The sequence below is a fragment of the Canis lupus genome, chromosome 5, assembly GCF_003254725.2.
Source record: "Canis lupus dingo isolate Sandy chromosome 5, ASM325472v2, whole genome shotgun sequence".
Taxonomy (NCBI): Eukaryota; Metazoa; Chordata; class Mammalia; order Carnivora; family Canidae; genus Canis; species Canis lupus.
In genome coordinates, this window is record NC_064247.1 from 42,343,443 (window position 1) to 42,367,925 (window position 24,483).

At 53.0% G+C, this 24,483-nt stretch overlaps 1 protein-coding gene across 13 annotated transcripts in view; it reads right to left on the reverse strand.

The window, feature by feature from the left end:
- LOC112647230 (myosin phosphatase Rho interacting protein) overlaps positions 1–24,483 on the reverse strand; it is a 148,665-nt gene that overhangs the window by 5,508 nt on the left and 118,674 nt on the right. For 11 of the 13 annotated variants that reach the window (XM_035716926.2, XM_049109511.1, XM_049109509.1 and 8 more), the window contains 10 exons: positions 21,560–21,669; positions 17,859–18,420; positions 15,984–16,100; positions 9,558–13,403; positions 5,899–6,046; positions 5,217–5,334; positions 4,156–4,315; positions 2,998–3,117; positions 2,149–2,235; positions 1,337–1,499 (listed from right to left, as the gene is read on the reverse strand). In XM_035716926.2, coding sequence (XP_035572819.1) covers positions 1,337–1,499; positions 2,149–2,235; positions 2,998–3,117; positions 4,156–4,315; positions 5,217–5,334; positions 5,899–6,046; positions 9,558–13,403; positions 15,984–16,100; positions 17,859–18,420; positions 21,560–21,669 — 5,431 coding nt within the window. The remainder of the gene's footprint in view (positions 1–1,336; positions 1,500–2,148; positions 2,236–2,997; positions 3,118–4,155; positions 4,316–5,216; positions 5,335–5,898; positions 6,047–9,557; positions 13,404–15,983; positions 16,101–17,858; positions 18,421–21,559; positions 21,670–24,483) is intronic. The other 2 variants (XM_025428114.3, XM_025428115.3) reach the window with 1 other exon arrangement.

The following is a 24,483-nucleotide window of genomic DNA, read 5'->3' on the forward strand; positions in this document are numbered from 1 at the left end:
GTGCAAAAATCTCCCAAGCTTCCTGTTACTGCCACACGCCTGTGGCATTTCCTTAAACATCTTTAAGAGAAAATCAAGCCAATGATCATAAAAACACACACTAAGCTTCTTCCTGAAACAACTGAAAGCACTGGAACGGCCTGAGGGTGTCTGTGTGGCCCTGGGCTAGCCTCCCCTTGCCTGCTGCTGACTGCAGCTGAGCTCTGTGGGGGGTGGTGGAGGTGGTCCTAGGATGCTCCCTCCGGGCCCGTGGACAGACCCACTGTCCCATTATTTCTTTATTCCCACTTTCTTCCTAGCAACCCAGGGCTGTGATACAGCAAAAGAGCAAGAATCACAATCCACCCCCACACGCCTGCCATCCGCAGTTTGGGGTACAGTCCTTCACACTTCTAAAAGATGGCTAAAAGAAATGTACATTGGGTCACCCCACACCGTGTGTCCGGGCAGGGGGTTAAACTTAGTGTACTTATGGATCTCTTCCCAGATCAAAACAAAAACCTCTACCTGGTCTCTTTTAAGAAAGGCACGGTATTTCACTGTGTAGTGAAGCCACGGGCCTCCATCTGCTGCAAATGCAACAAGCTCCTGTTCGCGCATTTGCATGCACTTGTCCTTCAGAAGTTCAACTGGCAGGTCATAGGATCTATGCATTCTCCCCCAAATTCTAAACCTTCCTCCGTCCATGGCCTCTGCCACCCCAAGCTCCTCCTCAGAAGTAGCCGCTGTTGTCATTTTGTTACCCTTCCAGAGTTAGCCTATAGCTTGATTTTGAGTGGTGCTCAGGTATCATCCGACTGATTCCAGAAAGACCACCAACTCGTCCTCCCGCAGCAACGCAAGTGATCTTGCTTCAACCTGTCTGCCAGCGTTGCCACGATTGTTAACTCTTGGCTGGCTGAGGAAACCCAGTGTCATTTTCTGGATACCAGTGAGTTAAAACATGTTTTGAGTAGCCTCTTCCCGACCCCCATGGTCTCTTGGAGGTTTTTATGGTCAAGCCCCATGATCAAGCAACTAGCTACTAACAGCTACTATCACTGAACCATTGGGTTCTTTAGGAAGATAGAAAAATGCAAAAATGCAACCTGTGATTCTTATGAAAATACATGCCAACGGCATGACTTCCCCTCAAGGTGATCAGTAAGTGCGCCCAGCAGCGTGCCGAGAGGACGATAGCTCCTCCATGGTAGCAGGGTGCCTACTAGGTTTGGGCCCAGTGCCCTGCAGTGGTTCCTGATGATGAAACACAGGTCTAAATACAGAATGGGCTCCTATGCCTTCACCTGAGTGACCACAAGTGATGGGGTTCTAGCCCAAAGCCTGGGGAACTCACCGTATCCTGACACAGGGGTGTTTTCTGGGGATTTTTCACCCAGTGCTTCCGTTGCTGCTTTCAGTTGCTCTTTCAACCTGCTGACGTCACAGTCGGCCTTTGCCCTCACGATGCTGAGCTCCGTGTAGATGTCTTTGTACTTGTCACTAGCGTACTTCTTGTCCTTGGAGATAAGAAGGGCAGAATCAAGTGGTGGTTAGGGCCAGGCTAGGCAGTCCATCTCCATCTCCTCAGGACTGCAAGGCTTCTGGTGCAATGATAGGAGTGTCTCCAGCAGTTGGGGAGGCAGGTGGACCCATCTTTCAGAGGTGGACACTCAATGCGAGGTGAAACAGGCAGAGCTGAGAGTCTGTATGAGCATGGAAGGAGCATCCCCAGGGGCTCTGGCAGACACAGGCACAGCTCCTGGAAACTCCCTCTCTGTCTAGGATTTCCTAAGTGACTGAATGGCTACCACAATTTTTGTCATCTCCTCTCTGATTCCAAAAGGGCCCTGGTGGAGATGGGTGGGCTTCACCAAGCTCTCATTTTCCAGGATGACATTTGTCTCTGGTCTCACTGTCCCCGCCAAAGCACACGGGAAGCATGGAGGACAGGGACACAGTGACACCTCATTTTTACTACACCTGCTTATAGGCTGGTGTTTTAAGAGAACTCAATTTTGAAAGCACATTCCCCTTAAGGATGAAATGTACTCTAGAAAAGCCTACAATTCGAGTGCACGAGGGCCTCTGTGAGCTCTTGGAGACATGTGTCCCTGCTCCACCCCAGGCCCATCCTCAGGCCTGTCTCCTGCAGGGAGGCACCATTACCCGTAACGCGGTCTGTAGCTCATCCTTGAGAGAGCTGATCTCCTGCTTCAGGTACTGGATTTCTGACTCTTTGACCCGCAGTAAGACCTAGAATAACAGAGAAATTAGGGACTGACACTGAGCAACAAAGGAACTTGCAGATTCTTGAAAGCAAAAATGACTGAGCAGGGAGCCCCTCCTCCCCTGCTTCCTCATCGACATGCACCCCCAAAATGCCAGCAAATACACTTAGCCATTGCTAACAGCTGGCACAATATCTACTGAAACAGAAGTCACTGCAATTCCTCCTGGACCCAACAACCCTGTTCCTGAGCCCAAGGGGTCACGGTGGGCACTGGGGACGGAGCCTGTGACAGCATCCTACTGAAACTGTTGACCTCACTCAGCCTCTCCCACATCACTGAGCATGCACAGGTTCATGATGAAATGTTAACTGACTGGGGAGTAATCTAAGTACTTTTATAAAAAGATATAAGAATCAATCATTCTGACTTAAAATAAACTTCCCTGACCCCAAGTAATACGGTGTTACAGAATGGTGAGCAACTGTGGGGTTCACAGAGCTAGTCACTGTTTCACTCCAGGTGCTCAGAGTTTGTGGTGTGGCAGAAACTGCAAGCAATGGGGTGGAAGGTCCCTGTGGCCTCCTCACCAGGGGTCCCCACTCCTGCTCTGGATCCCACACTGCCTGGCAGCTATTCTCATTTGCTGCCTGGGGTGATCTGGATCCTTCCATGTTCTTCTTGCGGTCTCCAGCTCTCATCCCTGCCCATAAGCTGAGGGCCACCTCTTGGTTCCTGCTTGGGGCTTGTGTGCTGCAAAGCGGGGTGAAGGGGCTCCGAGCAGTACCTCTAACTCATAGGCATCCTTCCCCTGTGTGAGAGGGGAGCCAGTGGCCTCCCCACCCGCATCCCCGGTCAGCAGTGTCCGTAACCGTGCGATCTCCGCAGCCAGGCGGTTGTTCAGTTCCTGTGGGACAGCAACAGCAAGGAGGGAGGCTTCACAGAGCTGCCTGGGGCAGCACTCACACAGCACAACCGGGAGAGGTTGTCTCCTCACCAGAAGAGGCTGAGATGTGTGAGCAGACGGGGCCACAGACAAAGCCTTATGCACACTGTGGCATTTCAGATTTAACATGTGAGATTGTCACTGCATGTGACTTACATCCCTGGAAAGGCCATTTATGTGGCTCTAAGTGTGTGCAGAATTGTGTACACAGGATTCCATAATACTCAATACTTTGTCACAACGCTTGTCCAACGGCTTACGGCTTGTCCAATTTGAGTTTCTGTAGGGTTAGGCCCTCTCACTCTCCCCGGTCAACCTCTGTACTTTTTTTCCAACTGATAAGTGGTTATGTTAGGCCACTGCAGTGACTAGGGGGAATCAGTCCAGCCAGAGCACCCTCATATGGGGTGAGTCTTGGCCCATAGGGACCTTGATCTGTCTACACAGTAAGGACGATGAGCCTCTGCACACAGTGGTCCGGTTCAGTATCTTGGAGAAGCTTTTATCAAACTGAACCTACCTCAAGTCTTTCCATTAGCAGAGTTTTAAATGCACCCCAATTTTCTGAAGAACAAGCAAATTCTAAGACAATAATCTGACCTCCAAAAATGTGAACCATGTATGGCCTTGACTGAGGGATCTTTACACATGGTCCTAGCCTTGAGGACAGGAGACCTGGATCAGGTACAATGACCCTCCCTCACAGGCCGTGCCCACCAATAATGAAGCAGAAATCCACAGACGCTCAGGAGAAACTGGGACATCTCAGAGGTCCCAAAAGGGCTAGAGCCCATGTGAACCCAAATTTAAAGAGGTGGTTCATGTAGAAAATCGCCCCAGCTCTACCATCTGCAGAATTTCTGTCAACATGCTGGGGAATGGCAGACATCAGGGAGCTGCCTGCAGATGGGGCAGCCACTGTGGCTCAGGAACTCAGGGTCACCTCAGGTGAGGCCTGGCTCCCAATTCCAGTGTGGGCTGAGGCAGTGGCAGGCTCACCTGATTGTGGGCGTTGAGCTCCTGGTTCTCACGCTGGCACTGCCGCAGGGCCTGGCGCTCAGCCTCTAGTGCCTGGGCCAGGTGGGCATTCTCCAGGCACTTCTGGGAGTACTGCTCCGACAGGACCTCCAGCTCCCGCTGTACCGACTGCAGCTCCTCCCTAGGGACAGGGCATGGCTTAGCTCTGCCCTCACCCCTGGGCCAGGCCTCTAAAAGGCTCTGAGTCGGGATCCCTGGGTGGTGCAGCGGTTTGGCGCCTGCCTTTGGCCCAGGGCGCGATCCTGGAGACCCGGGATCGAATCCCACGTCGGGCTCCCGGTGCATGGAGCCTGCTTCTCCCTCTGCCTATGTCTCTGCCTCTCTCTCTCTCTCTGTGTGTGTGACTATCATAAATAAATAAATAAATAAATTAAAAAAAAAAAAAAAGGTCTAAAAGGCTCTGAGTCCCTGTCACGACAAGTGAGGAGTGATGAGACATGACACAAAGAGCTAAGCAGAGAGCAGGTCCCATGCTTTCTGTGGTCTCAACAGATTCTTACCCAGCTCAAAAGAGGACAGCCTAGAAAGTGCTGCAGACCTACAGAATCTTTCCTGTGTTCCTCCCTGCTCCTTTTTCAAGGAGCTTAATGGCCCCCCACACAAAGCTCTCCTGTGATGTCAGGACAGAACTCATTCATGCCAAAACAAATGTCCTGTTTCTGAGAGAAGTCACACTTGTGATTTGTTTTCGACACTAACTTTTGAGGTGCTCTGTGTCTGATAACCCAGGACCAGGCTCTCTCCACACTCGAAAATCAAAGCCCTGTGACACTCTTCTGTCATCCTGGATCCGAGGCACAGAGCTGCTTCTTCCGTTAGTGGAACCCAGGTGCTCAGCCCCTCAGGAAGGGTGGCTTGGAACTTCCCTGGAGCCGTTGGGCCTCTGCCCATGCCCACCCTTGAGACCCAGGTCCTTGTGGCTCTCAGAAAGACTCAGCAGGGTGCCTCTCCCCACCTGAAGAGCAGAAATCCCTCTAGCCCCACCTACGAGGGCCACCTCCTGGGGGCAGGAAGGGACTCACAGGTACTGTCGTCGTAAGGCCTCAATGTCCGAGTTGATGCTACTGATCTGGGACCGCTGGCTCTTCTCCAACTCGCGCTCCATCTCCTCCCGGTGGGCATTCTTCATGGCTTCAATGGCTGCAGGCAGGGACACAGCCATCAGCATGAGAGGCTCGGGGGCAAGGTGGACAGGACAGCACTGTGTCTGCCTGCTGTTCATGCAGCGTCCATGAGTGGTCAGGCTGGCCTCACCCAAACCAAGGAATTCCCAGGGAACTCCCACCAGAAAAGGGACGCAGGTGTTGTTTTTTGGTTTTTTTAAATATCAGAAGGCTCTGTGCCGAAGTCTGTCACCAGGCAAAAGCTGCAGCAACTCTGTGCTCTGATGTTCTTGGCCACTGTAGGCAGAGGCGGTCTTATGCTGTTGGAGCACAAAGTCAGTGAGGGGACTGGAGAGGCCGGGGACCGCCCCTTGGGTGAAGCTCGGGGTGCTGGGCTGGGGCTTGCAAGCACTCACTGGGCTCCCCAAACCAGCCTCTTCCTGGGAGGAAACCATCAAAGGCTTGTTTTGGAAAACGAAGCTGAAACCTCAGCTAGAAGACAGTGTGAAGGCCGCTCACTGCCCAGCCGTGCAGTCAGCTCAGGAAGCCTGCCGCATGCCCTGTCCTAGGGGTGCAAGTGTCTCCCAGGCTCAGCTCCCACCTGAGATAGTGGCTGCTGTCTCCTCGGCCAGGAGGCGATCCTTCTCCTCCCGCAGCTTCTCCAGCTCCCGCTGGTGCTGCCTCTGCAGGTCCTCAATCTTCTTCTGGTGCGTTTCTTCCATGGCTGCAAACCCTCGCTCGCACGTGGCCTGTAAGACGTAAAAAGGACTCCGTGGAGGTTTTCCTTGACCACTGTGCTGGGTGTTGTGTTTATCACGAAGCCAGCAGCCTGGTCTCTCTAGGCTCCCTGGTCCAGACAACATGCTCCCTGACACTGAGCATGGAGCCAGCAGAGCCATTGGACGGCTGTCTGCAGATGCTCACTGATACAACTGGGCATTTTACGCTATCAGTGCATTTAGGAAAGAGAGTTTACATAAATTCTCTTATTTGGGAGATTATTCTGAAGCCTCCTTCTCTGTGGAAAGTCAGTGCTGTGAGTGGGAAGAGGCTGCAGTGGAATTTAAAACAGCTGATCCTGAACCTTTACAGAATCACTGCTGGGCAAGATTGACCAGAGGGAGGGAGAAGAGAGCAAATGTATGGAGGTTGGCTGTGTCTGCTTGGAGTTCTACAGCAGGAAGCTTTCAGCACCAGATAGGGCATTTCATAGTCACAAACAGCAATGAGTCTTTGTCAGCTGAAGGGAGCCAAGACCATCCCCCCAGTGACAGGTATCCTGGTGAGGGTTGGGTGGGAGGTACGCAGAGCCAGGGGGTCTGGCCCGGCCACTAAGCAGCTGTCCACCCTCACCTGGTGTTCAATGAGGGGAATCAGACTAGACTACATGATCTCTTCTCTTTCAGCCTGCATCTTCTTCCTTCCCTTCCCAAGGAGTACAAAGAGGGGCACTAATTGTAGGTGAAATGAGACACACAACAGCACTGCTCTCTGAACTTGTCCGTGCCTGGTTAGAATGAGGCTGGTTTATTACCTGGACATAGGTTTGGGGGAAGGACACAGGTACACCCTAGGATGGGTCCAACCATCCCACACATCCACTCAGAGATGCCCAAACCTGGCTTATGACAGTGCTCTTACCAAAGGGGCAGGTGAATGTGCCACATAGCCATGAGGCTGTGCTCAGTGCAGCCATTCTGTGCATGGAGGTACATCTTTTAAATAAATCCCCTGCAAGATCTCTTTCAGAGTAAGGATTAGGCCTTTCAGTGATTTTTAAAAAAACCAGAATATGGCCATGTTATGTTCCAAATGCAGAATATGGGAGGGTTCCTCCCTCTCAACCTATACTATTTGATGGATCTTCTTGCACCTGGATTCAAGAAAGGATAAGAAATCAAATCACTACACTTGGGTGTCTCTGTCTGGGCCCCCACAGTAATGGAGAGGCCTTTCTGAGATACTCCACTCAGTATCTTCCAACAGTTTAGACTTCCCTGCAACAGACTGGCTGCACTGGTCAAATGGGTCTTAACCGTTGTCCACCATCAACTGGGAATTCCTTCTCCCACGTGGCTCCTATCTGAAGGCCAGTGTCCTCGTCTCACTGCCCTCACATCATGGCATAGCTGGAAGAGCCCAGGGGCTGTGGCTTCCAAGCCCCTCATCTTCCCTCCTGTGTGCTTTGATTCACAAGGAGCAGATAGCTAGTAAATCTTTTAGGGTTTTGCTTGATTGGACTGCTTTAGAATACTTAAAGGGTGAAAATTCTTCCTACAGAAACACTGAATTAGCTATAAAGACCCGTTGCTTCCTTGGACAGTGTATGTGTTGAAAAATAAACAAATTTGAATTTTTAAGCCAGTAATCCCTGGGATCAATCCCAGTTCCTCAATGGCTACTGTGCAGAGCTGTGAGGGAAGGTGTCAGCCTGCAGTGGCCAGAAGGGAGGCTGTCAGGCCAAGACCCTGGTCTCCCTGATCTGGACAAAACTCTGCACAAAAGAACAGCTATTAGTCGGAGGCCCTCGAGAGTGCTATTTTGTTGTAATTCCTGCCCCTCCAGGGGGGCAGTGAGAACTCCATGGATGGGCTGGATGTTCACAGGCGCACGACAGAATGCACGGAATGAGTAGCATCTCAGCCCCTAGAGACATGCTACCAGAAGCCCTCAAACACGATCTGTTGCTAACTAATGATATGCTGTCACCGCCCAGATGACTGACACGGGGGCTGACAATGCCGCACTGCGCAGGGGCTCTGTCGGAACAGAGAGGAAACCGTTCACTGCTGGGATGGGAGTACCTGGCTCCCAGTGAACACAAGGTATGTACATGCCCAGGGACCCAGCGACACGGACCTGAGGGCGTCGCAGGAAGGAGCTGAGTGCTCTGCAGCAGAGCACTAAGACCAATGTTTATGCAAATTACTGGTAAAGGTGTAGCTGGCCCACTCGAATGCTGTGCTCACTTGTGCTGACCACCCTGGAGGCACGGTCTGCACATTTTTGGAAAACAACTCTTAAAGCTTTCTCACGATTCAGAAGTTTTCAAAAGGTTCTTGTAAAAAGAACGGAGAAAATGGCCTCTTGGCCATCCAAGAGCTTGCTGATGACCACATGTGCTTGTCTTTGGTCATTGAGCTGTGTCATCACACAGAGGTAAAGAATACACTGTTGCCACATTTGTCTTCTACTTTCAGAGTTCTAGGAACAAGCAGCTGGGAAATAGCAGCGTTAGCACTGGGTTTGGCAGGAGCAGTAAAGCAGCTGCCTGCAGCCTGGGAGCCCACGCTGCCATCTCATAGCCGGGTATGACTGGGGACGGAGGGCTTTTGAGGAGTCTGGCCATTTATTGCATGCAGCTCCACCCAAGGGATGGTGCAAGGCTTGGGAGGGTAATGCTGAGAAGCTTAGGGGAAGTTCTGGGCAGTCATGCTCCCCGCATGCAGGCAGGCAGGCATCTCTACCTACAAATGGGATAGGTGAGAACCTGGACCAGCCCACACAGCCCAAGGCCCCGAGGAGCCTGGGAATGTCACCTACACCTGACAGGGCCTGGGTATCCTGCCTCATGAGGCAGAGTGTGAGATGGAGTGAGGATGTGGAGGACAGGTTGCAGCCTCCAGAGAAGGAACCCCAGTGACCGAGAAGCGTGCTCAGTAGAAAAGCCCTTCTTCCACAGAGTGCCCATTAAATGCCAGTTCCCCACAGACAGTTGGGGACAGGAGAGTGACCCTTGACACTGCCTTGCAAATATCCTTCTGGGAACTCTAACTCTGCTCTCCTGGGGCAGTCAGTAGAAGACAGCCCTCTAAGAGAGGCTCTGGCCCATCTCTCGTGGGTTCTTCTCCACAGGTTTACATCTGTACTGGCCTAGAGTGGGTTCTGTGGGGGTGGAAGAGAGGGCAAGGCTGGGATGGGGACAAGAAAGGCTTCCACCTGCTGGGATCATGCGGAGTTACCAGGCCAAGGGGTGATGGGGGGACCATACTCCTTCTCTTACGGTGCTCCCAGTCGTCTTCTGCCAACCCTCCTTGGGGGTGGGGGTAGGGTGGATGCTGAACAGGAGGCTAGACCCTTGCCCAGGCCCTGGCCTGAGACCACATCATGCCAGTGAGGACTCAGGGGAGAGAGAATATCAACTTGTCCTGCTTGTCCTCAGCTCCACCCTGAGAGCCTTGTTTACGGGACACCACCCCCTGACAAGCAGAATAAGGCCTGCCCCTCCCCTGCCTTGCAAGTTAAGGGACACTTCAGAACCTTAAGGTTCTCGAAGTCTTTCTGGTACTTCTCCCGCAGTGTGGCCGCGCTGCCCTCCAGGTCCTTCTGTCCCAGCTCCTCCCGCATGGTGTCCATCTGGGCCTCCAGCTCCTGGATGCGCTCTCTCAGCCCTGTCATGGACTCAGCCTCTCCACTGGCGGCCTGCAGAGTGTCCCTGGGCTGGCTTGTGGGCCAGCTGGGTGGGGAGCTGGGGGCTGGCAGGGCCTCCGGGTGCCGCCTTTGGTAGTGGTGCAGGGCCTCCTGTAGGCACTGCAGGCTCCGTGAGTAGTGTTCCTGCAGGGTCCTCAGCTCCTCCTCGTGGATGCTCTGCAGCTCTCTGATCTTCAGCTGGAACCTGTCTTCCAGGCTCTGCATCTGCTCCACGTGCTGCCTCTCCATGTCCTGTCGGTCTCGGACAGAGGCGTCTAGCTGGCTCAGGACTCTGCTGTGCTCTGCCTGTAGTGTGTCCCCTGCTCTGTTCAACTGTTCCACCACGCACCTCATCTCCTCCTCGTACCTTCCTTGCAGGGCAAACATGTTCTCACTGTGCTTGCTTTCCACTTCCTCCAGACACCTCTGCTGACGGTCCAGCTGGGTGACCCTGGCCTTGAGATCCGCATTTTCCCTCTCGACGATGGCAATCACTTCCAGGTACTCGCTCTTTTGCTTCCGGAGAAGTTCCTCGTACTCCTCCCTCAGAGCCCCAACGGCTTGCTCGTGTTCCTGGCAGGAGGCTCCCCTGCTCTGCCAGGACTCTTTGTAGCACTGCAGCTCCTTTTCATACTCCAGCCGGATTCTGCAGGCTGCATAACACACCTGAGCCTGAATAATTGCATCCTGAACTAATAATGAAGAATACTGACCGAGGCCTCCCAGATAAGTGTTCCAGGAGAGATTCTGGGATGCCTGGAGAAGCTTCTGACAATCTCTTACTGATTCCACAGGGGGAAGTGAGGTTAAAGCGGCAGATATCTCCCACAAGAGGCTGGCCTTATCTTTAAGTTGCAGGGCGAGTTCTTCCTGAATAGCAACAAGGGCCCCAGAGCTCTGGTGGGCCACGAAAAAGGGCTCCTGGGAGCCGGCTGCTTTTTGATGACTTAGTACTTCTCCTAATGGGCTCAGGTCCCAGGATGCCTGTACATTGTCTTCGATGCCTGAGGGAAGCTTGAGGGCTTCTGAGACCTGCTGCATCACTCTCTCAAAGTCGGGGGTTCGGTAGGCTCCCAAGATGTCCCCTAACACGCGCTTGTGCTGCTGCAGGGCCACCTGGGTCCCCTGGAGGGTCTCCTGGATGCTCTGCAACCTCCGTTGGAATGATTCCCTTACTGACTGCAGGGCAAAGTTGAGCTCTGCCCTCACCCACGTGGCATCCGCCAGGGCAGGGACCAGGGCTGCTGGGACACTCTGTGGCTCTCCTCTGGATGCATCAGCTGCCTCTCCTCTCTGCGTTCCCAGGCGCTTACTCAGGGACTCTACCTGGCTCCAGAATTCACCATCCACTAGCAACTTCTTCGCCCAGGTGTCTGCTGTGGCCCCAGGGCAGAGAGCCACACTTTCAGGTTCCAGGGGCAAGTTTCCTGACTGGGAGATCTCATGGAGAACTCGCGAGATATCTGATGTTGTGTTTTTTAAAGACTCTGCTATTTGGTTTATCAGCGAGGCCTCCAGAGCTATTTGATCAGAAAGGAGTTTCAGCTGCTCCTGCTCGGTCAGCTCAGGCCGGTGTGGTGGCTGTGAAAGTGCTTTCCTGATCTCCAAGAAACTCGAGTCCTCAGGCTGAGCCTGGGCCGCACTGTCTGAAGGAGTGGACCAGTGGCGCATGGCCGGGTGGGTGCTGATGAGTGTGCCCTCTGTGCTGGCCAGGGGGCCTGCTCCTGTGTCTTGTGCTTCCTCCTGGCTGGCTGCTGGCAGGGATCGTAGTTGTTCTCGGCAGTTCTCTAAGCAAGCCAGAGCCTGACTGTTTTTCATCTGGAAGTCGCCAAGCTCCCCAACGTGATTTTCAACTATCTTCGCCCTTGCCTGTCTTTCCTGCTCTAGCTGGGAGGCCAGTGCCCCGACCTGGAGCAGGCTGGCCCGGAGCTGCTCACGGAGCCGTGCCTCCGTGCCAGCCCACTGCTGGTGCAAAGCAAGTAGGGCCTCCTGGCTTTGGCCCTGCTGGCTCTCCAACTTCACCGTCACATCTTTGAGCTTCTCCTCCGTTATGTAGAGCTTGGTCTCTAGGGAGTGTATTATGGAGAGATAAGTATCGGAGTCACTGGTTGCAGGGAGAGAGCTGGGGGTGGCCTCTGATGACATGCTCTCCTCTGAGGGTGACCGGTCCTGGCTGGTGTCGGAGGATGTGCTGCTGGTCCAGGTCTTCTCAGACCCATCAGGGTGTGTGTATTTTTGGCACTGAATCGTGGAGAACCGGATTCTTTGCCTTTTAACACCAGATCCTCCCTGGTCAGGTTTTGCTGTGCTCTGAGGGGGCCCCTCCCTGTCTGGCACCTCTGACTTCAGAGACGCCATGCTCTCTTCTCTCTTGGGGCTGCTATCGCCACGCTCCTCCACCAGGACAGCCCCAGGATCCTCATCCTCAAGCCTGGAATGTTGGGAGGCTGGGGGTGAGCCAGCAGCTTGGAGCCGTGGGCCCGACAGCACTGTGCCATCCCCTGCCTCTTCTAGGCAGCTCTGTGGCTCCTCCGCATCCTCTGAGAATTCCTTTCCCAATCTCCTTAAAATCTCTTCCTTTGCCTGGAGCTTTGTTTCTGTTTCCTCTAAGCTGCTCCCCAAAGCAACCATTTTAACCAAAGCCTCATTGAGGTCCTGCTCTTTCTTTTCCAGAACTTTCTCATGCATCTCCTTGATGTGCTTCAGCTCTTCCTCCTTCTCCTTCAGCAGCATGTGCATACTCTGGAGCTGGCCAGCCACCCTCCTGTAGGAGTGCTCCAGGCTCTGGTAGTCGGCCTCCCTCACACTCAGCTTCTCCTGAAGCTCAGCCATGTCCCCATCAGACAGGGTGACACGATCCATCAGCTCCTGGAACCGCTGCCTGATCAGGTCCCGCTCGTCTCTGAGGCTCTGGACATGCTCAGCCAGCTTCTGGATGCTGGCCTCCTTCATCTGCAGCTGTTCCTCCAGCCGGTGGACTACCTCACTGCCCTCGAACTTGGCGCTCAGCTTCTCCTTTTGGAGGACCTCCATCTGCTGCTCTCGGTCCTGGAGCTGGTCCTCGTAGGCGCTGGCCTTGTCCTCCATCTCCTTGAGGTTCCGCAGAAGCACCTGCTTTTCCTTCTCACAGCTCTCCAGCAGCAGCTCGTAGTTGGCCTGCAGCTTCTCCTCCATCAGCCTCTGGGCCCGCTCGCTAGCACCTAGTTGCCGGCTGAGGTCAGCAATGCGGTCCTGCAGCCGCTGCACTTCCTTCTGCCGGTCCCTCTGCAGTGCCTGCTGCGTCTCCAAGTCCCGCAGCTCCTGTGTCTTCTCCAACAGCAGGGCCTCAGCGCTCTTAAGCTTCTGCTCACTGGCCTGCAGTTGCCCGCTGAGTGCGGCCTCACGGTGCTGCCGCTCCTCCAGCTGCTCACGGACCTTGTCCCTCTCCAGCTTCAAGTCCCCCTTGAGCTTGGCCAGTGCCTGCTCCTTGATGGTGAGCTCGGCGGCGGCATTGCTGAGCCGCGCCTGGAGGCTCCGGATCTCGGCCTCATGGTGCCGGATTGCGTCCTTGGCCTCCCCATAGCTGCGTTTCAGGGACTGGATCTGCTGCGTGACCAGCTCCTGGCGCTGGCACTGGGCCTCCAGCTCGCTTTGGAGATCCTGGTTGACTCTATGGAGCCTCTGCCAGGCACCGGATGGGGAGGTGGCCACTTCAGTCTTAAAAAAACCGATTAAACACTGGTTAGTAACACTCGGGACTCCCGGTTCTGAGTGTCACACCTCTGGCCAGGGTCAACCACAGAAAAGCTCCTTGATGGGGCTGCCTTTTATCCTCGGCATCATTTTTTTTTTTTTCAATTAAAAAACAAATTCAACAAATCATCTTAAAATTTTTTTTGGCAAGTAGCTGCTTCTAGGTAAACAGAAAAAACATGGACAGTAACATCACACGGCTCTAACCAAGCAGCTTCTAGGAGAACTAAACCAAACAAAAGTGAATAATGGAGCACACTGATGAGCAAACAGGAAGACTGGAGGACAGGAGAACGCTGGGAAGAAGGACAGGGGGAGGAGCAGAGCTTCAGGATTTATTTGTTTGTTTTGCAAAACAAAAGGTAGGCGGCTCTAGGCAACAAACCCTACAAAAGCCAGGACCCGGGGTGGTGCGGGTGGTGTGATGCTACTTCCTTCTAGGACGGGGAGAGAAGGAAGGGAGGCAACTGCTCGGGATGCCAGTGAGGTGACATCTGAAACATTTTCCTTGGGGAAGTGGAGCCCGTCCTCTACAGTAACAGGAAGAACTAATCTCTACCTGCAAGAAGACAAAACGAGGGGAAAAACGGAAACCATGGAGTAAAACATGATAATCAACAAAACAAACAAACCTTTGTGGAATTCAAAATAAGAAAGTGAAGCATGCAAGAAACAAAACACAAATGAAGCAAAACTCCCCAAACTGAAAGGCATGCAGAACAGACAGAGCTAACTACTGCAGGGGCAAAAACAAAAGTAAACAAGAGAGAGAAGAGCCCAGCCTAAGAATCTAGCCTACCTATGGCTCGCTCTAGCTCTGCTCTGCTGGCAGGGAAGCCACAGATGTGACACTCAGGTTAAAGTTACACTTGATGTCCAAACCATGCACGCTCCTCCTCCCAGCACCGTTATGCAGTGCCCACCCTGAGTGGCTGGCTCCTCCTGACCCTTAGTCCCAGAGGCCCTTGGTCATTCCAGATGACTCGGTTATAAGCATTTCAAAGCACAAAGGGAGGTTAAAAGTCACCTGTTGTTAGACCTAGCAGGAAGGTTTTAAGAAACCAGCTCTGCCCAGCTTTGCCAGGGGCTTTGGTGCAGGCTCATGCAATCATCCAGGTTAGACATGGAGGCAGGTTCTTAGGTTAGCAATGTGCAAAATCTGCTGCTAGTATCTCTACCACATGATGTGAAGTGAAATCGGTGCACATTTAAAAAAAGATGCTCCCCAAACCTGGAAAGTCTGCACAAAATGACCCAGGAAGCACATACAAGAAAAAAGGCTGCCCACCATTACCAGTTCCTGGGGCCTGAGAATCTGATCTGGGCATGGCTGTAACTTGGCTAAAGGGGCTGGGGAGGACCAGGGCACACAAGGCACCCAGTGCCACGGTCAAAATTGGGGTCGAAAGAGAAGGCAGAGGGAGCGCACGACAAACAATGGCACGGAGACAGGAGGGAAGGTAAACTGTCCAGAGGCTCACGTATGGCCTGGGATGACTTGGACCAAGGTAGCCGGTATGCTGTGGTCTGGAAATGTCGACACAGACACTTATCACAGAAACTCTGGGTCACTGAGAGCTGGAAAGGCCCTTAGGGTCAAGTTCTAAGTCTACATGGACAAGAAGGCCAAGGTTGCAGGGGATGGCACTGGCTTCCATCGGTCAGTGGCAGGACCCTGACTGGAGTGCTCTGTTCTCAGCCTTGGCTGAGAGCTCCAGTTTTCCCTGTTCCATCACCCCATTTTGCATCTCCCCAGCACTCCCTCACCTACTACCTCTCCCTACTAGCACATCAGCACGATGGGGCAGGAGTGTGTTGTTTTGTACCCTAAAATTCAAACAGGGCCTAGAATGCTACAGGACAATAGGCTCCCACTGATGAGCGCCCTGTCCAGGTGCTCTCCTGCCTGGTGAGACAGCAGGGCAGCACCACTCCTTGCTAGCCAGCATGTGGGCCCAGAGCTCTCTGATGGAAGGCATGGGTTTGGACTCATGTTGCTGCTCTTCTCACTGGGCTTCCCATTAGGCTGGGGGGTTGGCTAGGCAGAAAATAAGAAGAGGCACCACTAGGAGAATGCTAATGGCCCCAGGTTGTCCTATAGGTGTGGTACATACAAGGTCAAGGATAGGGAACCAGTTTTAGCTTTGTCACCAACTTGGTGGTAAGGAGGCACTTGGCTGGCTGTTGTTCAATTTCTTCAATCGGGAAAATGGATCTAATATGACTATTTGTGAAAGCAAGTAGAAACGACATGTAAATATGTGATATTTATGATAAATATATACTAAGTACTCTGAGAACCGAGAGGAAAAATGATCAGGATGAAACAAAGAAAAACCCTTAGCTATAGAGGTTTCAGGCAGACTGTCTAAAGCATCTTACTAGGGGTGAAGCTACAAATGACCCAGGAGCCTGAGAGCCCTGATGCTGCAGCACTTGGGACAGGCTGCTCCTGCTCAGCCAGGTTTTGCACATTCCTAGCCTGCCTGGGCCCTCACACTGATGCCCAAATGAACAAGGGCCACAGCAGCCCTGCAGCCCTACCTGCAGCACGTAGCCCTCCCGGGCGCTCTGTTCCCGGCCCAGAGCCACCCTCAGCTGGTCCTGTAGGAGCCGGTTCTGCTCCAGAAGGTCTGAGGCCTCCTTCTGGCTCTGCTCCAACTGTGGGCAAAGAGACACACATTTTGTAACAAAGTGATGATAATGACTAGAGGTGGTGGTACAGTGGCATTTCTGACTCTTGCTCGGCTGGAGCACACAGGGACTCTGTGGTTGGCCTTCCCCATGGCCACATTTCAGTGCATGTGCCGATCTGGTCTTTATCTGCAGCATCTGGAACTGAAGGTTCCAGCTCAAGCCATACATAACAGCAGCATACTTGTTACCCTGGGCACCCACATAATTCCCACATGCCCATAAGGATGTGACGTGCAGACCTGACCAGGAAATGGGGGCTTTCTGCTTGTGTCAGGAGACCATCCTGCTGGGTCCTTCCAATTTCCTCAGTGTGGTCAAAAGGCCACTGCTGACCTGGGGCAGCCCTCGCTCCAGGCCCTGCCATAGCTTCCACTGAAATAGCTCCTTTTTTTTTTTTTAACACTTTTATATAATAGATTCCATATAAAATTCTGTTTGCAGGAAGGGCTCCATAAGATGTGTAAAGTGGGCAAGCGACTGCACACTCCTCTTGCTTTCAGTGACTTTGAATTTATCTATCCGTCTACCCACCTCTTCCCTGAACTCTCTCAGGTACCTACTAGATGTTGGGTTATGGGGGCTGCCCACCCTACTGGAGGGGCTGTGTAATGCAGCAGGTGGGCAGGGTGCTGCCAGGCTCTGCTGTGGGCCGCACAGAGATGCCTGGCTTTTAGACTCTGCTGTCTATGATAGATTCATGGTCCAGCATGTGACCTGTAGGCCAGTGGGCTCATTTTGACAGTTTAGACCCATGTGAGTTTGAACTTTTATTATTGCATCTTGGTTTATTATTATATTAATATATGTAGAAAAGGGAAAAAAATAGAATGTTGGTGTTAGTGATAAATGTCAGCCTCATAAATTTAATAGGAAAAAGGTAAGCGGAGGTTGCCCAAAGTGGCAAATCTTCCACTTCAATTAGCTACTCCTGGAAAAAAACACATTTGAAACATGTTGCTGAATGTTCTTAAAAGGCAGGCATAATGCTGTACCTCATCTAGGAAACTCACTGTTCAGGCTTATAAATCCACTACCAAGTTTCCCAGATTTGATTTCTGGATATGTTACAAATGCAGGGACTGGCTTACTCAGCTCTGCATCCCAGAGGGACCCTCTCTGGTGCCCAGTGACTTACAGGGTATCCTTCAAGTCAGTGGCATGGTGACAATCCTCTGCCCAGCCTGCCAGGCTCACCACCTCCTGCCCGTAGGCCTCTGTTTCACATCTTGAATTCAACATCCAGAATCCAGCATCTGCCTGCCTTGCATCCCCCTCTGATCCCATTAATGGTTACCTGGCTGTTGCAAAAAGCCTGGAGGCTTGTCTCTGCCTCCAGCTTCAGCCCGGCCCCTTTGACCCAGGCCTGACCACTAATTCTGCTCATGCCCCTCTCCTGTCTCAAATCTCTAGTTTATGCCTGTAACAGGGTAGGACAGGGTCCCCACCTGGGTCCTGCATCTCATCAGCCTAGTTTCTGGCCACCCTCAGCTCTATATGGCAATGTCCCAACCGCATGGCAAAGCCTTTCCTTCTCGAAAAGCCTGGAGCCCCCTCCCTGCCACCCTGCCGATGTGGCACCCTCTTATACCTCTCGGTGCCTGCACTGTACTCTAATAAGCTGTTTGTCTACCAGAGCTCTCAGGACCACATATCCCTCAGTATCATGTGGCCAGCAGCAGGTACAGTGGGTGCTGGGGAAGGTTGTTGCCCAGAACCTGTTACCTCCTTCTCCAGCAGAGAGGTCAACTCGTGAGTGGAGAGCCGGTCACCTCCATCTTCGGAGGACAGGTGCAAGGGGGCAATGGGCACCTGCTTTTCTTCTCGGAGAGGAGTTGTCTCCACCTGATGCCACCGCTGCTCGATCTCCACGTGGACGTTCTGGGTCTTGAGGTCAGTGGTCACTGGCAGCCCTGGGCTCCGGTCAACCTCCATTCGCAGGGCTGTATCATCGGCACCAGGCCCATCCGTGGCATCAAGCATCCCGAAGCGCTTACGGCGTTCTTCCCGCCGCCGTGCACGCTCCCGCTCTAGCTCACCGGCCTCAGCCTCAGGGTGGGTGTCAGAAATCCCTGTGGTGCTGGCCCTCTCCTGAGCCAGGGCCTGCTGGATAGGGCGGAACTCGGCCCAGTCAAAGGTCTTAGAGCGCCCCTCCCGCCTCCGCTCCCGAGCCCGGCTCCTCTTCTGCTCGGGGTCTGGCTCTCCACGCTCCATATCGGGCTTCTCACTCGGCCTCGGGCAGGTCTCAAAGGAGGAGCTGCTCCGGTTCTTTTCCTCTGGCAGTGAGCTAAGGGCAAGGGGCAGAGAGCCTGTCAGGTGTGGCTCCTGGTGGCAGCCACCCAACCTGGTGGGGGGCCTGGCTCCACCACAGTCCCTATGCAGCTATGGTTCCCACAGGAGAGAGGAGAAAAGAATACTTTGCCTTTACTTGTGTCTCTCATAGGGAGAATCAAACTGGTTCTGAGTAGGGATGAGAAAGTAAGAACCACAGATGGCTCAGAGGTTTCCAGTCTCGGACCTCAGAGGAACCCCTGACAGAGGAGATGCCCTAAGGGAGTGTCCTGATGGAGATACACACCCAGGTTGCACCGTGCACAGCCACCATCTAAATGAGGTCATGAGAGAAGCCAACCCTGTAGCCTGTGTGCACCAGGCAGGGCTGACAGAATGAATGAGACCAACCACTTCTCTCAAAAGGCTCGAAGTTTTTAAGCAAGTGGTAAATAACCCAATCAAGTCTGCATTTTAAGAAAACCACCATGGTGGCTGGTGTGACAAATGGATCACAGAGTAAAAGGTCTGAGACCACTGTACTCAGGTTAAGAGAGATGGCCCAGGTGGCACTAATGTGGCTCACCATGTGCAGGAGGTGAGAAGGGAGGGGATTCAAGGGCACCTCTGCTTGTCCAGTAAGGAGTCCATGTCTTTGTCCAATTTGCCCTAAAGCAGATTTCTAAAAATGATGCCCCTCAGAGCAGGGGTAGGTGAGAGCAACAGTTGTGGTTTGAGGCCCCTGGCCTGAGCAGAGTGGCCTCTGGTCCTGTCCAAGGTGACAGAACAGAGTTGGAAGCCATCAAGGGTCTTGAGGGCCAGCGAGAGAGGTGTGGGAGGTGGTAGGGGGACCTGCTTTTAATTTCTTTTTTTTTTTTTTTTAGTAGGCTCTATGCCTAGCGTGGAGCCTACCACAGGGCTTTGAACTCATGACTCTGAGATTAAGACCTGAGCTGAAATCAAGAGTTGGGACACTTAACTGGCTAAGCCACCCAAGGGACAGAAAATGTGGTTGTCATCATGCTCTGGGCCATTTGTCCCCAAGTGCTTCAGGGCGGTGGGACCTGCAAGTTGCCAATTTAAGACCACATGTGCATCTGAATAAAAGCTCTCCAGAAGGGATCTTTCAATGCCACTAAACTGAGAGCTGACCCAGGCTTACAACTGTGTAGGGCATTGCAGCCACATAGAGAGCTGGGAACAGCAGTCATGGCTCCATGAGAGGAAGCCCCTCCAGCCCCCGGGCAGGAAGTCCCTGCCACTCCCTACTGTAGTTGCCGGGGGAACACAGTACATCGCTTAGACCTATACCTCTGAAGTTTGTATCTGTTTCTTTTTTTTCTAAGTATTTATTTATTTATTTGAGAGAGAGAGAGAGATAGGGAGAGGCAGAGATACAAGCAGAGGGAGAAGCAGGCTGCATGCAGGGAGCCTGACGTGGGACTCGATCCCGGGTCTCCAGGATCAGGCCCTGGGCTGAAGGTGGCGCTAAACTGCTGAGCCACCCGGGCTGCCCTGTTTCTAATGCTTTCTTGAGACTTTCCTATAGGCACTAAGAAAATCCAAATTTTCCTCAAGCTATAAAAGCCCACATAAAACAAGCAGAAAGGCTGAAGACAAATTGGGGGAAGGTGAGGACCCCCTGAGTTTGAGATACAGTAAATCTGAAGTAAAGTCTAGTCAGAAGACAATCACTAAGTCAATCTTTCCACACAAACCAAACACCTGGTCCCCATGGTCTGTAGTTCATCAAGGTGCTGAGTTCCCACATGAAGCCCATGTCTGAGTGTGGCAGGGAACTGTGAATGTTGGCCTGAGACACATGTGCACATGCATATGCTCAAGTGTGTCCTTCATTTCTGCTCTGAGGCCAAAGCCACAGGCCTGCCCTGGGACATCCCAAAGCAGACTTCTTCCAGCTGGGACACGGCAGGCAGGGGAATCCTGGCGGCCAGGACAGGACCTCAGGCCCTCTCATGTCCACCACCCTATGCCCTGTGGCAGCAGCCTTGCTGAAGAACCCTGAGCTGCCTTTCTTGCTTTGCTGGGGAGGGGGGCATCATCAAGGTGCTGAGTGCTGGCCTTATAAAGCTCTCTACTCCTGGCTGGGAAAAAGCCAGAGGGCAGCCACTGAGGCTGCCCATGAGGACAAGAGTGCCCCATTCACCTCTATATAGTCAGGAGGCATTCCACTAACAGATAAGCCAGAGCTCCCAACAGGATACTTGAGAACTTGTCCTGGCCACCAACACCTGGTCTTACTGACAGAACCACCAAATAATCTGTTAACTTAGTAAATGAGGGAATGAACAAACAATGCCAATAAACACAGGAGAGATGATTTTATTCCTACCTTTTTTTCAAAGAGATGCAGTGTCACTAGGAAAGACAAAGATTTGACATGGCCACAGCTGCCCGAGGCCGCTGCCCCAGGTGTGAGCAGCAACAAAATAAATACATTGGAAGAATCATGTAAAATATATGATCTGAAAAGTGTCAATAAGAGGTTCTCAAAACAGGTAAACGCTCTGAGGCCTTCAGCTGAGAACAGTAGAATTCTAGGCATCGTGGAACCAGCCCCATACACCAGAATCTTCTCTTTCTTTTAAACTGAAAATACCAGGTTTCTAACCTTCAGGGCAGAAGGAGGAAGGCACGTGGCACATTGTGAGGTATACAAACCAGAGACTTAACATGAGGAAAGAATAAGATTTCCATCTCAGTTCCAGCACTGAATTTCAAAGAAGTTTCTCCTGGTTGCACAGAAAACCAACACATACAGGTGTGGAGCAAAAAGATCAAGAAAAAGAAATGCTCTGGTAGTCTGTGAATGTGACATTCAGGGCTGCTCTTACTCCACTGTCAGAGAGGCCCAACACCCAGGACTAGGTTCAGTCCCGATAGGAGCACAAATGCTCCTGGCACAGGCAGCCACACCGGCCAGGCCTAAAGGCAGAAAAGGTAACCCGAGGCAGAAAAAGCAGGAAGGCAAGGGGAGACTAAGCGAGGCCAGCCGATGGTGGGACAGAGGAGGGAAGGCAGAAGACTGGGCTGGGACAGGCACGAGCACACATCCCAAAATAACTGCAGATCCATGTAGGAGTGAGGCGGTGGCCAGCAGGGGAGGTGACCCTCAGGCATTCTGTTTGTCTCACCTCGTCACATCTGGGGCAGAGGTCGGGTGCACGTGCTTCATGATGGTCTGGATCCAATTCCGCCGGATTCCAGATGTCATAGCAGAGAGAGTGAATTCGCCCTCCTTTGTCTACACAAAAGACAAGCTGTCATTAGGGACTGCCAACTCCTTGCCCTCAAAGGACTTCATGTAGGGAGAACTGCTGCCAGGTAGGGGGCTGTCCTAGGACACTGTGTGTGTCCCCCTCAAATAAGAGCTGGAGAGCAAAGGAAATCGGATCTGCTTTCATGGCTGATTCAACCACCCACCTCTCTGTTTCCTGTGTGCCTACATGTCCCTGGCACCCAGATGGCTCATCTTTCAGGGCCTCACAGACTGGGGGGAAGGAGGGTGCGTGACTTGACCACAAGGCCAGCATGTGGGGAGCAGTGGGAAGGGGCCCCCCAGACCAGGGACAGCACCATCCCAGACTCAGTGCCATGCAACCCATGCACATCAGGTGCACAGGGTGACAGGGAGAGAAGAGTGGCAGGCACGGGACGTGGCAGGCACGGGACCTGGCAGGCAGGCTGGGCCCAATGGGGGCTGCATCTGCTGGGCTCAGAAGAGGCAGGGAGACCTGCCAGGGCAGGTGTAGTTAGACTTAGCACAGTGACAGAGAATAAGGAGGTTCTGGGGCAGTGAAGGAGGTGGTATGCAGTCCCTCATTAATAGGATATGGGAGCCAAGGTGGGGGGGGGTGCTTCTAGGATAATCCCTGGGCCCCCTACCCCTGACCTAGGTGACCTGGTGGGACGAGTGAGATGGAGGAGCATGCTGGTGGTGGCTGAGGGAGAGGAGTCTCGCTATGTGATGACACCAGGTGGACAAGAGGAGAGGGGAGCCATATGGGGGCTGAGATGGGCAGCAAGGCCAATGAGCAGAAAGGCCTCTGGAATGCAATCCTTGTGTTGCTGAGGCATGCTGCCAGGCACCTCCCAAGACGGGGAGGGGCATGACACTCAGGTGTCACAGAAGTAAGGTGTCACTACTGTTCTTTAGGCTGCCCCAGCTACTGACCAATGGACCTGTAAGACATGTCGGCTAGTCAGCTGACGGGAAGACAAAATCACCAAAATGGTCTTGGGATGGGCCCTGGCACGGCCAGGGGTAAAATATAAGAGACCATGTGCTGGCCAAGCATGATGCAAAGTGCAGCTTGGACCGGACCTCATCATCTGCCTCAGGCCCCCGCCGGCACTCCCAGTCGAGTTGGTCCACAGCCCACTTCCCAGCTCATCTCTCCATCATCGCTTTCCCCTCTGTGCAAGCCAGGGGCAGGGGTACTGCCCTAGGGCTCTCTGAAGCACCAGCCCCTTGTGCCCTGGCCCTCCCCATGTCCCTGGGTCCTCTGCTTCCCCCCACTCCACTGTGGGTATTTCTGTAGTCTGACCTCAGCAACCTGTACATTCTTTCCCATGAGCTCATCTCTCACCTGCAGAGAGCTCTTTCCCAACAGACTCCATGCTTGTGACTGTGTGTCTAATGTTCCCAGGGAGTCTACTGGAGCCTCAAACACACCACAGGCCAGAGCTCCAGAGGCTCCCCTCCTGTCAGAAGCTGCCTCTGCTGCCCCACTTCAGCACAAGCTCACCATGCTCTGGGGTGTGAGACTTCACACCTGGCTTCTCCCTCACCTGGCCAGAGCCACATCCCAGGTGCTCTTCCAGCATGGCAGCTCTCACCAGTTTCTTTGCCCCTCATTGCTTGGCCTTCTGCCTCTACCTTCCCCTCCTTTCTAAGTGTACTGTGGGTCCTTCTGGATGTGTCTTACTAAGGCACAGCTGTCTCGTGTCATCCAGCACATGGCAGTGCTTCCACCAACCTCAGGACAAGACCAATTACGGACCCGGCATGCAAGGCTCCCATTTTGCCACCTTCTACTGGCTTCTGCACTCAGCTATCTTGTGGGTGCTAGACAAGGACACCGCAAACTCAGTCCTCCAGCCTTGCCTCACAAGATCCTAAAGCTCCTTAGTGGTCCAGGCTGAGCCCCTCCTGGGACCCACTCTCCCGCAGTGAAATCAGTCTCTTCTGGCTTACAACTCTGAGTCCATGGGGCTCATGGAAAAGCATTAGAACTAGAGAGAAGCTCACAGTGCCCCGCCCAGGGTAAAGTGAAGAGGGGTCCGACTGGCAGCTGAGATCAGCTAGGGAGCATAGGTGACTCAGAAATGACTTTGTGACCAAGAGAGCAAGTGAGTTCTTAGAGAGAAACCAGCACCTGCGTGGTTCTGGCCACGGCCTCATCACACAGAAAGCAGCCCTAGAACAATGAAGTTGTAATATGCTCCGTGACAGGTACTGAGTTAATGATAAAACACTTGTTACCCCCAGGATGCCCTACTCAGGGAGATCTGCTCTTTAAAATGGAGAGGCAGGGGTGAAGGTGTGGGGCTCAGCATGGGCCTGCAAAACCAGAATTCACCACTGTCTCCAAAGCTGACATGTTGGCTTATCAAGCATGTCTATTCCTCCTGCAGGCACAAAGGCATAAGAGCATCACAGCAGGGCACCACAGGCCACCGAGATCCACAGTTCATGCCCTGGCCCTGATGCCAGGCCATCAGTACAACCTCCAACTAGGACTTGGTGTCCACGCAGTTGCCCTGCATGGAGGGAATACCATGACCAGTTGCCTGCTGGGCTGCTGCGTGCATTTCTCCTTGTAATAAACTCACTGGCCTTTGGGTCTGAACCTTGGTCTCCTCTGGGCTTGGTTACTACAAGTTAGTCCCAACATGTCTGATATACTCTCAGTCCAGAAATACTGAGTTTCTAGACCCAAAGATCTAAAGGTAAGACCCTGTTAAAGGCAACCCAACTGGAGTCCTAGCTCCCTGTGAGAAAACGAGTCCCAGGCGGCAGTTCTGTCAGGCTGATCATTAGCATGCACTCCCAAGG